The sequence below is a fragment of the Gossypium hirsutum genome, chromosome A04 (genome assembly GCF_007990345.1).
Source record: "Gossypium hirsutum isolate 1008001.06 chromosome A04, Gossypium_hirsutum_v2.1, whole genome shotgun sequence".
Classification (NCBI taxonomy): Eukaryota; Viridiplantae; Streptophyta; class Magnoliopsida; order Malvales; family Malvaceae; genus Gossypium; species Gossypium hirsutum.
This window is the reverse complement of record NC_053427.1, coordinates 35886805-35900522: the sequence shown is the minus strand read 5'-3', so window position 1 is coordinate 35900522 and position 13718 is coordinate 35886805. Positions and strand designations below refer to the sequence as shown.

Here is a 13718-nt window from a genome sequence, read left to right as displayed (position 1 = left end):
CGGGTAAACGATTTGCATGGGATAAGGTAATCATGAAACCTTGACCAATGTACCTTGCTGCTCGGACTGTTTGGTGGCCATAATTCATGAACCCAGTTTCCATAGGGAACATATCGTGAATATCTATGAATAATTTTATGTTTGTTTTTTCTCTTGTTTGAACCAAGTCATGAATCTCATATTCTTTTTTTCTTTACAGTGAAAGAAGTTGGAAAGAAGTTGTTAATAATAGATTACCGAGAGAAATGGGTAAAAGAAATTTCCACCCTAGATTTAATAATTGGTCCATTCTTAACCTAGGTAAAGTCCATCGTGTTGCGAAAGAAATAAACAAAAGCAAATAAGTTTTAGCTAATGTAATAAAGATACCAATTGTCGTTCCAATGATTCCATTTATTTTATTTATTTCAAATAGCTCAGGGACGAATACGTACGGAATGGAAGTATTCCAACCCCCCAAGTAAAGAACTGTTACAAATAACGAAGAAAGTAATAGATTTAGATAGGAAGCAACGTAAAATAAACCAAATTTGATACCTGAATATTCGGTTTGATACCCTGCTACTAATTCTTCCTCCGCTTCTGGTAAATCAACAGGTAATCTCTCGCATTCTGCTAGAGAAGAAATTAGAAAAACGATAAACCCTATTGGCTGACGCCACAAATTCCATCCCCAAAAACCATATTTTGATTGCGCCTCAACTATATCAACTGTACTTGAACTATTAGATAATTATAGTCGATGATAACATCACTGTTTACATCGCTAGTCCAAAACCGTACATGAGATTTTCACCTCATACGGCTCCTCGTGGGTCACAAATAAATTTTAGGACCGAATCAGTATTATTTATCTTCGTATATTTGTAGAATAGATAGAGAAAAAATAGTTTGGAAGGTCCAAAATTATACCAATGGAATTCTGTCTGCTATATTCTAAAGAATAAAAAAATGTACTTCTGAATTGATCTCGCTCGTTCATAATTTCAATTTTTATTTGTTGAGTAATAACTTAAGCCTTCAATAAAATACTTCTTGTAGAATATCAATAGATATTTCAACCCATTGTTTTCTATTACGAAAAAAATGAAACATTCAATTAGCTCATAAATCATGACACGGATTAGATCTATTTATATCTATGAAAGAAAGAATAAAAAAAAGATTTCTTTTTTATTCTTTATTATTTCTTTTTCGTTCCGATTCTGCTTTCGGATCTAATAAAACAACGAATGGGGCTTAAACTCAAAAATAGTAAAGGATTATTTCGTTCCTGATAGTCATATACTTTAATCGGCAGATAGGAGGATACTCTGGACCGGAATCATGGGGAGTACTGCCTAGTCATTTCTACGAATTTAAAGCCCCAATTAGTATTCTATTTATGTTATCCAGAAGTCTCTTTTTATATAATTTACATAATCTCCATTACCAATCCTTTATGTATTTTGGTGTTCCTAACCATCCACTCGTTTTTTGTTCAATCCCGCGTTTGTTTAGCAATACATGTATGGGAATCCATACAAAGGATAGCGAAAACTCTATACGGTTGATGATGTGATCCGGCCCGGGTAGATGAGTCGAATTCACGTAGTTGCCCGATCGTAGTTCGAGAGAGTCGTTCGTGTCTCGGATTTTAGTAATAAAAGTAAAATAATGGATTAGAATAAGCGGAAGGTTTCAAGAAGGGTAAGTTTAGTAATAGGTTCGGTTATGTGTAGCAAAGATGGGTGATGGATAAATGGGTCGGTTTGGTATAACAAGAAAATAATTTGAAGGATGGGAATGGAAAAAGAACTCAACGTCAGGAATGATTCAACACTAAGAAGTGTCACCCCGGTTCCTATGTTGTTAAGGTGAAAGTATGGATAGATGGATAGGTGAACGCCACACCAAGATTGGTGATAAGTTCAAACAAGATGATTGACGCCACTAGCACAAGCCAGATAAGTCTTTCGAAACCTGTACGAGATATGAGAGGAAGCAACCTCACAAGAACAAATGTTCACTAACAATTTTGGCAAAAAAGTCCTCTACAAATGAAAGAAAACAAATATTTATAGGCACATAGATGACCATTCAAATTCGGCATCTAGGTGTTCACACAATAATAAAAACGTTCACACTAATGTATTAAAATAGTTCATAAATTCGGCAGATTCATGCCCTAGCTGAATGGACACTTTCTTCCCCCTTGGTTTGTGCATGAATGCTTAGTCATAAAGAAAGACTTCAAGTGACTTGTATGTGCACCAAAAGGTTGCATTCATCTCCTTGGGACGTTCATGCACTTGTATAGAACATGTATCTTCATAATTAAACATTTTAATGGCATGTAAGTTCATAAATGGCAGCATGAACCTAGTAAATTCGTTCTCCCCTTTGTGCATGCACTTAATTCAATCAATGTGTTGAATTATTGAGTTAATTCCTTCCCTTGGACATTCTTGAACCCATCCATGCATGTGTAGTAGCCTATAGGTCAATTCAAAGTGTGAACATGTTCAAGGAGCTCTATGGTCAACATAGAATTAGTTAGCAGCTACTTCTTGGCCGAATAAGTGCCTTAGAAAGTTAAAAGACAGCCACCATACATGCACTTAAGCCATTCATGCATTCTATTATCCCATGCATTTGATCCATTCATGGACTAGCCTTTAATGTCCATACATGCATTCGACACATGCATGAATTTGTAAAAACATTGCATCTAGCCGTACATGCACCAGCATTTAATACTTCTTCATTCATGAGTGTGGAATGCCCAAAAGAGATGTTTCTTCATCCATACATTGTACCGTCCAAAGGAATGTACCTACATGAAATAAACAAGTCATTAAGACATCTCATGAACACTCATAAATTCGGCATGATGTGAACACATTAATGTCATGCATTAATTCGGCTATGTGAACATAATCAATTTATATAATGACAATGACATATTAATAACAAATATTAATATAAGACAAGTTTAATGCTTAAATGAATATGTGCAAATTTTTATTTAATGTATTAAAGACAAAACCAAGTTTAAACTAAAATGAGCTAAGCTTTAGCTCGTGAGCTAAAGTTGAGCTGAGGCTAAACTCCTAAGCTGAAGTTGAGCTAAGGTTTAGCTCGTGAGCTGAATATGAGCTAGGAGTGAGCTCGGTTTAGCTCAGGCAAGTTGAATCGAGCTTGAATAAGCTGGATTTGAGCTAGACGGAGCTCGTGGAGCTGGAAACGAGCTGGGATCAGCTTGCCAACATGTCAATGCTCGGCTTGACAGACTTGTTTGATAAAGTTCGTGGGGCGTGCTCGTATCAGTTGATCTTTTGAGCCCGCTTCAAGCTAGATTGACTAATCAACCCGTCTTGGGGTAAAGACTCCTTCCGCTTACGTTTTCTTCCACTTAACTTTTGTACATAGGAAATGAGATTCTATTTTTTTGTTTAATTTATTGCGAATATATAAGCTGTTTTCTTTCACTCATATATAACTATCTAATTTAGTTTATCAACTCAACTTATTTTCTAGAACGAAAGGAATAGGTAAAAATGAAAGTTTCTAGTTCAATGAATCGGACGTAGAGATATTGATAAAACACATAGAGTTAATGGTATTTCATAACTAATCGATTGAGCAGCAGCTCGCAGACCACCTAAAAAGGAATATTTATTATTTGATCTGTATCCTGACATAAGAAGTCCAACGGGAGCAATACTTGAAATGGCAATCCATAAAAAAATACCGATATTGAGATCGGCTAAAATAAGGCGAGAGCTAAAAGGAATTACTGAAAAACTTAGTAAAATTGATATGACTGCTATAGCCGGTCCAATACTAAATAAACGAGTATTGCCTCTAGATGGAAGAATATTTTCTTTGAAAAGCAGTTTTGTTCCATCTACTAGCGCTTGAAGAATGCCCAAAGGACCGGCGTATTCAGGCCTAATACGTTGTTGTATTCCTGCAGATATTTCTCTTTCTAACCATACAACTAGTACACCTATTGTGATTCCCAATACAAGAGTCAAAATAGGGACCAACATCCATATGATCCCATAGACCTCTTTTAAAGATTCCAATGTGTAAAAGGAATTGATATCTTCTACTTCTGTCGTATAAATTACTAGTACACCTATTGTGATTCCTAATACAAGAGTCAAAATAGGGACCAACATCCATATGATCCCATAGACCTCTTTTAAAGATTCCAATGTGTAAAAAGAATTGATATCTTCTACTTCTGTCGTATAAATTATCATTTCAACGATCCACTTCTCCCATAATGATATCTATGCTACCTAGTATCGTCATAATATCAGCCAATTTCATTCTTTTAACTAACTGAGGAAGAATTTGCAAATTGATAAAACCCGGCGGGTGAATTTTCCATCTCCAAGGAAAACTGCTTTGATCCCCTATTAGAAAAATTCCTAATTCTCCCTTTGGGGCTTCCATTCTCGCATAAAGTTCTTGTCTCGGTAATTCAAATGTGGGAGAAGGTTTTTTACTAATGAATTGATATTCAAAATCATTCCATTCTGGATCCTTTTCTCGATCTGATATGAACCGCCTCGGGGAGAGTCGAGTCGTATGCGAGTTTGCCCGATTGTCTACGAGAAAGTATCGTTCGATTTGTTCAAAAAAAATGTTCCTAAATAAATTATGCGGAAGCTATTCAAGGGGTTCAAATGAAGGGTTTAAAATATGAATATTAAGGTTCGATTTAAAGTAAATGAAAGAATGGAAAGAAGGAACTCAAAAGCAAGCACGAACCAATATTAGAAAATATCGACCCAAATGCTTATAGGCTTTCAAGGCGAAAATGAAAATGATAGAACCTCGACCCACTACTTAACAAAGTAGGAACCTCGGTATATGGGTGAACGAAACAGGGTTGAAGCCACTACTAGGTAGATAAGTCAACAAAGTCTCAAACAAAGTTTAGAGAAGAAAATTCTCACAAGATTAAATTCAATAAAAATTTTAGCAAAAAGTCCCTTACAATTGAAAGAAAAACAAATATTTATAGGCACATAGATGACCATTCAAATTCGGCATCTAGGTGTTCACACAATAATAAAAACGTTCACACTAATGTATTAAAATAGTTCATAAATTCGGCAGATTCATGAACTAGTTCAATGGACACTTTCTTCCCCCCAAGTGTGTGCATGAATACTTAATCATAAAGAAAGGCTTCAAGTGACTTGTATGTGCACCAAAGGTTGCATTCATCTCCTTGGGACGTTCATGCACTTGTATGGAACATGTATCCTCATAATTAAACTCTTTAATAGCATGTAGGTTCATAAATGGCAGCATGAACCTAGTAAATTCGTTCTCCCCTTTGTGTATACACTTAGTTCAATCAATGTGTTCAATTATTGAGTTAATTCCTTCCTTTGGACGTTCTTGAACCCATCCATGCATGTGTAGTAGCTTATAGGTCAATTCAAAGTGTGAACAACTACTTCTTGGCCGAATAAGTGCCTTGGAAAGTTAGGAGACAGCCACCATACATGCACTTAAGCCATTCATGCATTCTATCATCCCATGCATTTGATCCATTCATGGACTAGCCTTCAATGTCCATACATGCATTCGACACATGCATGAATTTGTAGAAACCTTGCATCTAGCCATACATGCACCAGCATTTAATACTTCTTCATTCATGAGTGTGGAATGCCCAAAAGAGATGTTTCTTCATCCATACATTGTACCGTCCAAAGGGATGTACCTACATGAAATAAACAAGTCATTAAGATATCTCATGAACACTCATAAATTCGGCATGATGTGAACACATTACTGTCATGCATTAATTTAGCTATGTGAACATAATCAATTTATGTAATGACTATGACATATTAATAACAAGTATTAATATAAGACAAGTTTAATGCTTAAATAAATATGTGCAAATTTTTATTTAATGCATTAAAGAAAAAACCGAGTTTAAACTAAAATGAGCTAAGCTTTAGCTCGTGAGCTAAAGTTGAGCTGAGGCTAAACTCCTAAGCTGAAGTTGAGCTAAGGTTTAGCTCGTGAGTTGAAAGTGAGCTAGGAGTGAGCTCGGTTTAGCTCAGGCAAGATGGATTGAGCTCGAATAAGCTGGATTTGAGTTGGACAGAGCTCGTGGAGCTGGAAACGAACTGGGATTATGATACGGGGTTGCGCGCGGACCAAGATCGAGTTGCCAAGTCACGGGAAACTCCTACGAAAACCCTAAACAATCAAATCCGAAACGAAACAGAAAAATTAAAAGATTAGAACTTTGAATTTCCAGATCTGAAATAAAATCCCCAAATCAGCAAAGAATCAAATTGAGAATAGAAATAAGTGTTAGGGTTCTTGAAACCCTCAAGGAGATTGTGATTCTGCCCAATTGAACACCAAGATAGTTTTCCCCAAATTTCGACAATCTAATTTCACCCAAAAAGAGTATGGAAAAATCCTAGAAATTGGGGATTTTTGGGCTGATTCCTTAAGATAGAAAAAGGCTGAAAACACAATAAGAACAGAAAATAGATTAGATAATGATTCAGCACAAGTAGAAATAAAGAAAGAATTGACAGTAAGAAATCAAAAGATAAGTCCTAAGAAGCCTTGAAATCTTGAAAGATCTCACAACTCCCTTCAAACGGCTCTAATCTCCCCTCCAAAGAATATCAATGGCAAGAAGAAGGTTGAAGATGGCTCCCACAATCACAAGATTGTTAAAACAACTTCTAAAGAAAACTCAAGAGAGAAATCTTGGAGAAAACTCAAAGAAAATTCTGCTCTCAACAAATCTGAAATTTTAATAATAATGATAAGTGTTTTAACAAGGTGGACAGCCATGCCTTTAAATAGGCCTGATAACTAGTCCTAATCTAATTAGAAAACTAAAATAAAAAAACTCCTAATTATTTTAATATGGAAATTCGGTCAAAGGTCATTTTATCTGGGACTCTTGGACTGAATATTGACATAAAAATTTAAACTAAGTAAATAAATAAATAAATAAATAAATAAAAATAAAAATAAAAATAAAACTTTACAACTTGGGCCACTTTGACAATTTGGCCTGATTTTCAACTATGTATGGATGGATTTCTTGATTGGGCTGGGAATTTGCTTATTGGGCCTCGCCTTCAAGAATTTGGGCTTTTGTGACTCGTATCATTCCCCCCTTCCTCAAAAAGATTCGTCCTCGAATCTAAAAAATCAAATGAACTCGACTTTTGATACGACCATGCCCCGGGCACACTTTTGGATCAGCTCCCTAAGCATTGTTTGCAAATCCATGCGAGCTGAATTAGTTCAATTTCATTTCGTTAAGCTCCGTTTAGCTCGTTTCCAGCTCACTCGAGCTCAAGTCAACTCACTCAAGCTCAATTCAGCTCAATCTTAACCCAATGAGCTTATTTTTAGCTTTCTTTAGCTTGCATTTATTTTGCTGAAATAAACCATTTAATTTGTCATTAGTTAAATTAGTTGTTTATCTTAAGTTAGTTAATTTGTTAAAATCTGGACAAATAATTAATTAAGTTTTTTAATTATATCTAAATTAAATACTTAATTAATTATGATGTTTTAAATATGTCTAAAATTGTTAATATGTATGGCCAAATTTAATGTGCAAATTATTGAGTTCATATGCTGCTAATTTAATGTGTTTGAAATGCATTTAACTTGCTGATTTAATTTGATGCAGGTTCATGAACGGATTGGTGCAATGTATGGGAGTGTGCATGCACAATTGAGGTTCAATGGATGGCATTTAAAGGAGCACATGCATTTGGGACGTTCATGCAAGAGGGAGTTGCTGAAAGTTCATGTATTTGAAGATTCATGGATCATATTTATGGGGGAAAATACATGGGACGTTTCATGCATGATTCATGCATTTTCAAGATGACCATTCAAGTATTTTAGGCACATTAATGCCTCATTCAGCCAAGGGAGATGTAGGATCATTAAAGAGCTGCACATTCATGGAATTATGGAGATTCTTCAAGGCTAAGGATGCATGAATGCATCAAGTGAAGCATCATGATGGTTCGGCCAATTCATGTTCCATCTTCAAGCATGAACTGGATTTTAATGCTATTTGTGTGAACATGTTAAATACCTGTGTGAACAGAATTTAAGTTAGTGTGAACAACATAGATGCCGAATATCAATAGGCATTTTAGGCTTATAAATAGCTTACTTGTTTATTGTAAAAGGTTACAGAATTTGATTATTGAAAACTTGATTGTGAGGTTTCCTCCTATCCTATTTCGTACGAGTCTCGTTCTGACTTATCTAGCTCGCTAGTGGCGTCAACCCGACTTCTTGAACTTATCACCATCCTGGTGTGGCGTTCATCCACCTTTTTATACCTTTGGTTCCTACCTCTCTATAGGTAACGGGTCAAGGTCCATCTTCTACAATCCATTTAATCCACCTTGAGCAATATAAGTCCCGGGGCAATACTTTACATAGTATTGAATCGTTCTTCGCTTGAGTTCAATTTCCATTCCATTTTATCTATCTACTTAAACTTTATTTTCTTTGTTAAATCGAACCATCCATTCTCCAAACCAAGCCATTTTTGAACCCTTTTAATTACTTCCGCTTAAAACAACTCCATAAAGTTATCTCAATTTGACATCAACCAATACTTCTCGTCGACGATCGGGCAACTTAAGTGAACTTGACTCCATCAACCGAGCCGGATCGCATCAACTTTCCTCTATCGAACGGGACTAATGGCAATTGAGTCCACTGAAAAGAATAGCCATGAGATAGTAAATAGCAACGGAAACAAGCTTGTAGTCCAATCATAAGCATAACAGAACAGGTATAACGCATGTGAATGGACAGATTCAGATTACCATGCAAACAATCTAATTTACTCACCACTGCCTCGTCAAATATTTGAAACAAAGATGGACATGTTTTAAGGCATTCAGTCGTCTCACATTGTTCCCACAAACCATGAATAAATTGCGAGTGATAAATCAAATGGTAAACATAATCGTCACAAGTAGGTATTTGAAAAGATTCACATGGTTCACAGAGTTGCATAATCATACCATGCATTAATCGTCGTCTATAGATTCACTCACACATGCATTATCAAAAACAAGAATCTTTTTATCAACCATCAAAACAGATAGATCATCAATAAATAAAATAGGACAGTCAAGCACGTTTCGATCTAAGTGTTCATCAACACGATCTTTATCACTATCCGAGGAGTACAAAAGTGTTTCAAAGGTTTCAAGCATCTTACCTCGATAAGCAGAAGAATAAGGGTCGATTTTACCTTTTTCATTTAAAACAAACCTTCGCTCATCGGGGGCATAGTGTAGTCGAATCTCCGTTGTTGAGTTAACCTTTGTCAAATGGAACTCAAACTTCATGTACAACCACATAAACTGTTTAAGGCACGAATATAAATTGAAAACAAATTTGGAAATTTTCGTTACCTTATTCTCCAAAACAGATTTGGACAAATTCAAGGATTTTACACAAGGTAAATCAAGAGAATAACAAATCACGCTTCTTTTCGTAATGACTTTATCAACCACAATCGAAGAGTAACAATTAATCGGATCAAAATGAGGGGATCTTTTAAGAACTAAGTCACCAAAAGTTTTCAAATCTGCACTGGACTCGGTTTCTAAAATTTCCTTACCTCGCTTACCTTCGGGATCATGTAGTGTGATTTCATCTTTGCTTAAGTTGATCGTATGAAAGCGTCTTTCATTTGAGAGGTATTGAAGTTGAAAGTTATCTTTCGATCTTTCGGGAACCTGAAAAGTAGCAACACAAGAAAAATTCATATCTTGGTTAGTGGAAACATTCCTCACTACCCTTTCCACGTCTTTTTCTTTTGTTTCTTTTTCTAATTCATTTTCTCTTCTTTCTTCAATTTCTTTTTCACTCTCAATCTCTTTTTGCTCTTTTTCATTCTCTTTTTCTTTTTCCTCACTTGTTTTAACAGAATTTTTCAGTTTGATTTGGTCCTCATGGACTTGTTCCAGAGTGAGCGGCACTAAGGTAAGTTTCTTTCCTTGATGCTTGAAAGAATACCTATTGGTACGACCATCGTGAGTGAACTTTCGATCTAGTTGCCACGGTTCTCCTAGCAACAAATGGCAGGCTTGAATAGGCATTACGTCGCACACAACTTCGTCTTGATACTTACCGATAGAAAAGGCAATGCGCACTTGTTGAGTGACCCTAAATTGGCCTTCGTTGCTAAGCCCTTGTAGTTGATAAGGTTGTGGATGCTTGGTAGTGGTTTAAGCAAAGCTTTTCCACCATCGTCGTGCTGGCTATGTTCGAGCAACTTTCACCATCAATAATAACTCTACAAAGCTTACCTTGTACATGGCAGCGAGTATGAAAGAGATGTTCTCGTTGCTGCTCGCTCTTTGGTTTTGCCAAAGATGATTGTCCATGATCATGACAATCATCATCCATTCTAGGGACACGTTGAGGGTTGCACCTATGGGGCTGGTTATCCCTATCTTCCTTAATTGGATCTCGATATTGATGTTTTTGATTCACTCATACCTCATTCAAAGTAGTATTCAATGCTTGAAGTGTAGCATTTATTTGTGTGATTGCAGTAGTATGTCTGTCTAACTGTTGTTGGACTTTCATAAGTGCATCATTATTATCACCTTTAGACATCTTCAAAACCTGTAAAAAATAAACACTCAACACTCAAAAATAAAAGTTAGCAAACCTCACCATTAATCACTCAAAAAGAAAAATCAAATTCTCAATGAGGTCGAATTCAATCTTGTGAGTTCTTTATCAGAGTTTATATCAACCAATTAGAGAGTGTGAACCAAACTACCAAAGAATCCTAATTTGCACTAGGATGCCAAAAACTGACGAGACACCAATTGATTTGTGTTGCACCGAGGAAGAAGTTGTGCACACGTTTAAATCCTACTAACACAAGAAACAACAAGGTGTTAGATAACGTAAAGGAAGAATAAAGGTAAACAAATGAAAACCTACAGCTAAGAATCAATAAAAAATTGCTGAAAACAGAAAACCCGAAAAACTACGGAGTAACTTGACAACTTCGTTCGAGGTGTTCCCGATCTCCAAAAATCACGAAATTAAATCTGGAGTGTCCTTCTATATTGAATTTTTTATCTGGAAATTTTGGGCACCAAATCCAACCCGCTGAATCTTTTTTTAAATTTTTATTGAATTTCGTCTTTTTTTTTATTATTTTGACTTTTTTGACTGATTTTTTTGCGGGAATAATTTTTTTATATTCAATCACAGTGCCAAAAACATGTATGTAAAATTTCAGATCAATCGGACAACGTTTACCCACTCAAATGAATTTTTTTGAACAATTTTTCTGGGTAAAACTGCTGTTTGTGCTTTAAAAAATAGAGATCAGTTTAGAAATCAACCAAGAACACCCAAAACGCCCAAAATCTGATACCAAATGATACGGGTTGCGCGCGGACCAAGATCGAGTTGCCAAGTCACGGGAAACTCCTACGAAAACCCTAAACAATCAGATCCGAAACGAAACAGAAAAATTAAAAGATTAGAACTTTGAATTTCCAGATCTGAAATAAAATCCCCAAATCAGCAAAGAATCAAATTGAGAATAGAGATAAGTGTTAGGGTTCTTGAAACCCTCAAGGAGATTGTGTTCTTCCCAATTGAACACCAAGATAGTTTTCCCCAAATTTCGACAATCTAATTTCACCCAAAAAGAGTATGGAAAAACCCTAGAAATTGGGGATTTTTGGGCTGATTCCTTAAGATAGAAAAAGGCTGAAAACACAATAAGAACAGAAAATAGATTAGATAATGATTCAGCACAAGTAGAAATAAAGAAAGAATTGACAGTAAGAAATTAAAAGATAAGTCCTAAGAAGCCTTGAAATCTCGAAAGATCTCACAACTCCCTTCAAACGGCTCTAATCTCCCCTCCAAAGAATATCAATGGCAAGAAGAAGGTTGAAGATGGCTCCCACAATCACAAGATTGTTAAAACAACTTCTAAAGAAAAATCAAGAGAGAAATCTTGGAGAAAACTCAAAGAAAATTCTGCTCTCAACAAATCTGAAATTTTAATAATAATGATAAGTGTTTTAACAAGGTGGACAGCCATGCCTTTAAATAGGCCTTATAACTAGTCCTAATCTAATTAGAAAACTCCTAATTATTTTAATATGGATATTTGGTCAAAGGTCATTTTATCTGGGACTCTTGGACTGAATATTGACATAAAAATTTAAACTAAGTAAATAAATAAATAAATAAATAAAAATAAAAATAAAACTTTACAACTTGGGCCACTTTGACAATTTGGCCTGATTTTCAACTAAGTATGGATGGATTTCTTGATTGGGCTGGGAATTTGCTTATTGGGCCTCGCCTTCAAGAATTTGGGCTTTTGTGACTCGTATCAGATTAGCTTGCCAACATGTCATTGCTCGGCTTGACATACTTGCTCGATAAAGTTCGCGGGGCGTGCTCGTATCACGATCAAAGCATCGAATTTCTAAATTCTCATAGGGACCTCCCAGAATTCCTTCCAGGGCCTGTTGAATTATTTTTATAGAATTCCAATGCTACGAGCTAATGAATCTCCTTCTTTTTTCCACTGGATTTCCCAATCAAATTCGTTGTAACACTCATAATGATCAACTTTTCGAAGATCCCATTTGGTTCCAGATGCTCGTAGCATTGGGCCGGATAAACCCCAATTTATTGCTTCTTCTCCACCAATAATGCCTATCCCTTCAACTCATTCTAAAAAAATAGGATTTCGCATAATAAGTTTTTGATATTCAACAATTCCTGTTAAAAAATAATCACAGAAATCCAAACATTTATCTAGCCAGCCGTAAGGTAGATCGGCCGCCACTCCTCCGATATGAAAATAATTATGCATCATTCTCATATCGGTGGCAGCTTCAAATAGATCATATACTAATTCTCTTTCTCTGAAAATATTGAAAAAGGGGGTCTGTGCACCAATATCTGCCATAAAAGGTCCAAGCCATAATAGATGAGAAGCTATACGACTCAACTCCAACATAATTACTCTGATATAGCTGGCCCTTTTAGGGACTTGAATATTCCCCAACTGTTCTGGTTCATTTACGGTTATTGCTTCCGTGAACATAGTGGCTAAATAATCCCAACGCATTACATAAGGCAAATATTGTATAATTGTTCGGTTTTCCGTAATTTTTTCCATTCCTCTGTGTAAATAACCTAATATTGGTTCATAGTCAACAACATCTTCACCATCTAGAGTAACGATGAGACGAAGAACACCATGCATTGATGGGTGGTGAGGCCCCATATTGACTATCATAAGGTCTTTTTCTGTAGCTGATAGATTCATAAGTTTTTCCTCGATTCATTCTTACATGAATTGTTGAAAACGAAAACAAGTACATCAAAATGAAAATCTAATAAATCGACTAATTCAAATTTTTCAAATTAACAATTTTTTGATTCCCGAATATCCAACTCACCAATTAATTCTTTATAACGTATTTTATTTGTCTTTGATAAATAAGATAGCAGTCGTTGACATTTTCCTAGAATTTTACGTAGACCTCTCTGAGATAAATAGTCTTTTTTGTGCAATTCCAAATGTGAAGTAAGTCTTCGTATCTTATTGGTGAAACTAACTATTTGAAATTCAACAAACCCCCTATTTTCTTCTTTTTTTTCTTGAAAAATAACTG

The 13718-nt window shown here is 35.6% G+C and overlaps 1 protein-coding gene across 1 annotated transcript in view; it reads right to left on the bottom strand.

Moving 5' to 3' along the window:
• LOC121228062 (NAD(P)H-quinone oxidoreductase subunit H-like) overlaps positions 1-13327 on the bottom strand; it is a 35853-nt gene extending 22526 nt beyond the window's left edge. The window contains exon 1 of the mRNA XM_041111193.1: positions 12835-13327. Coding sequence (XP_040967127.1) covers positions 12835-13327 — 493 coding nt within the window. The remainder of the gene's footprint in view (positions 1-12834) is intronic.
• Between the last annotated feature and the right edge of the window lie 391 nt (positions 13328-13718).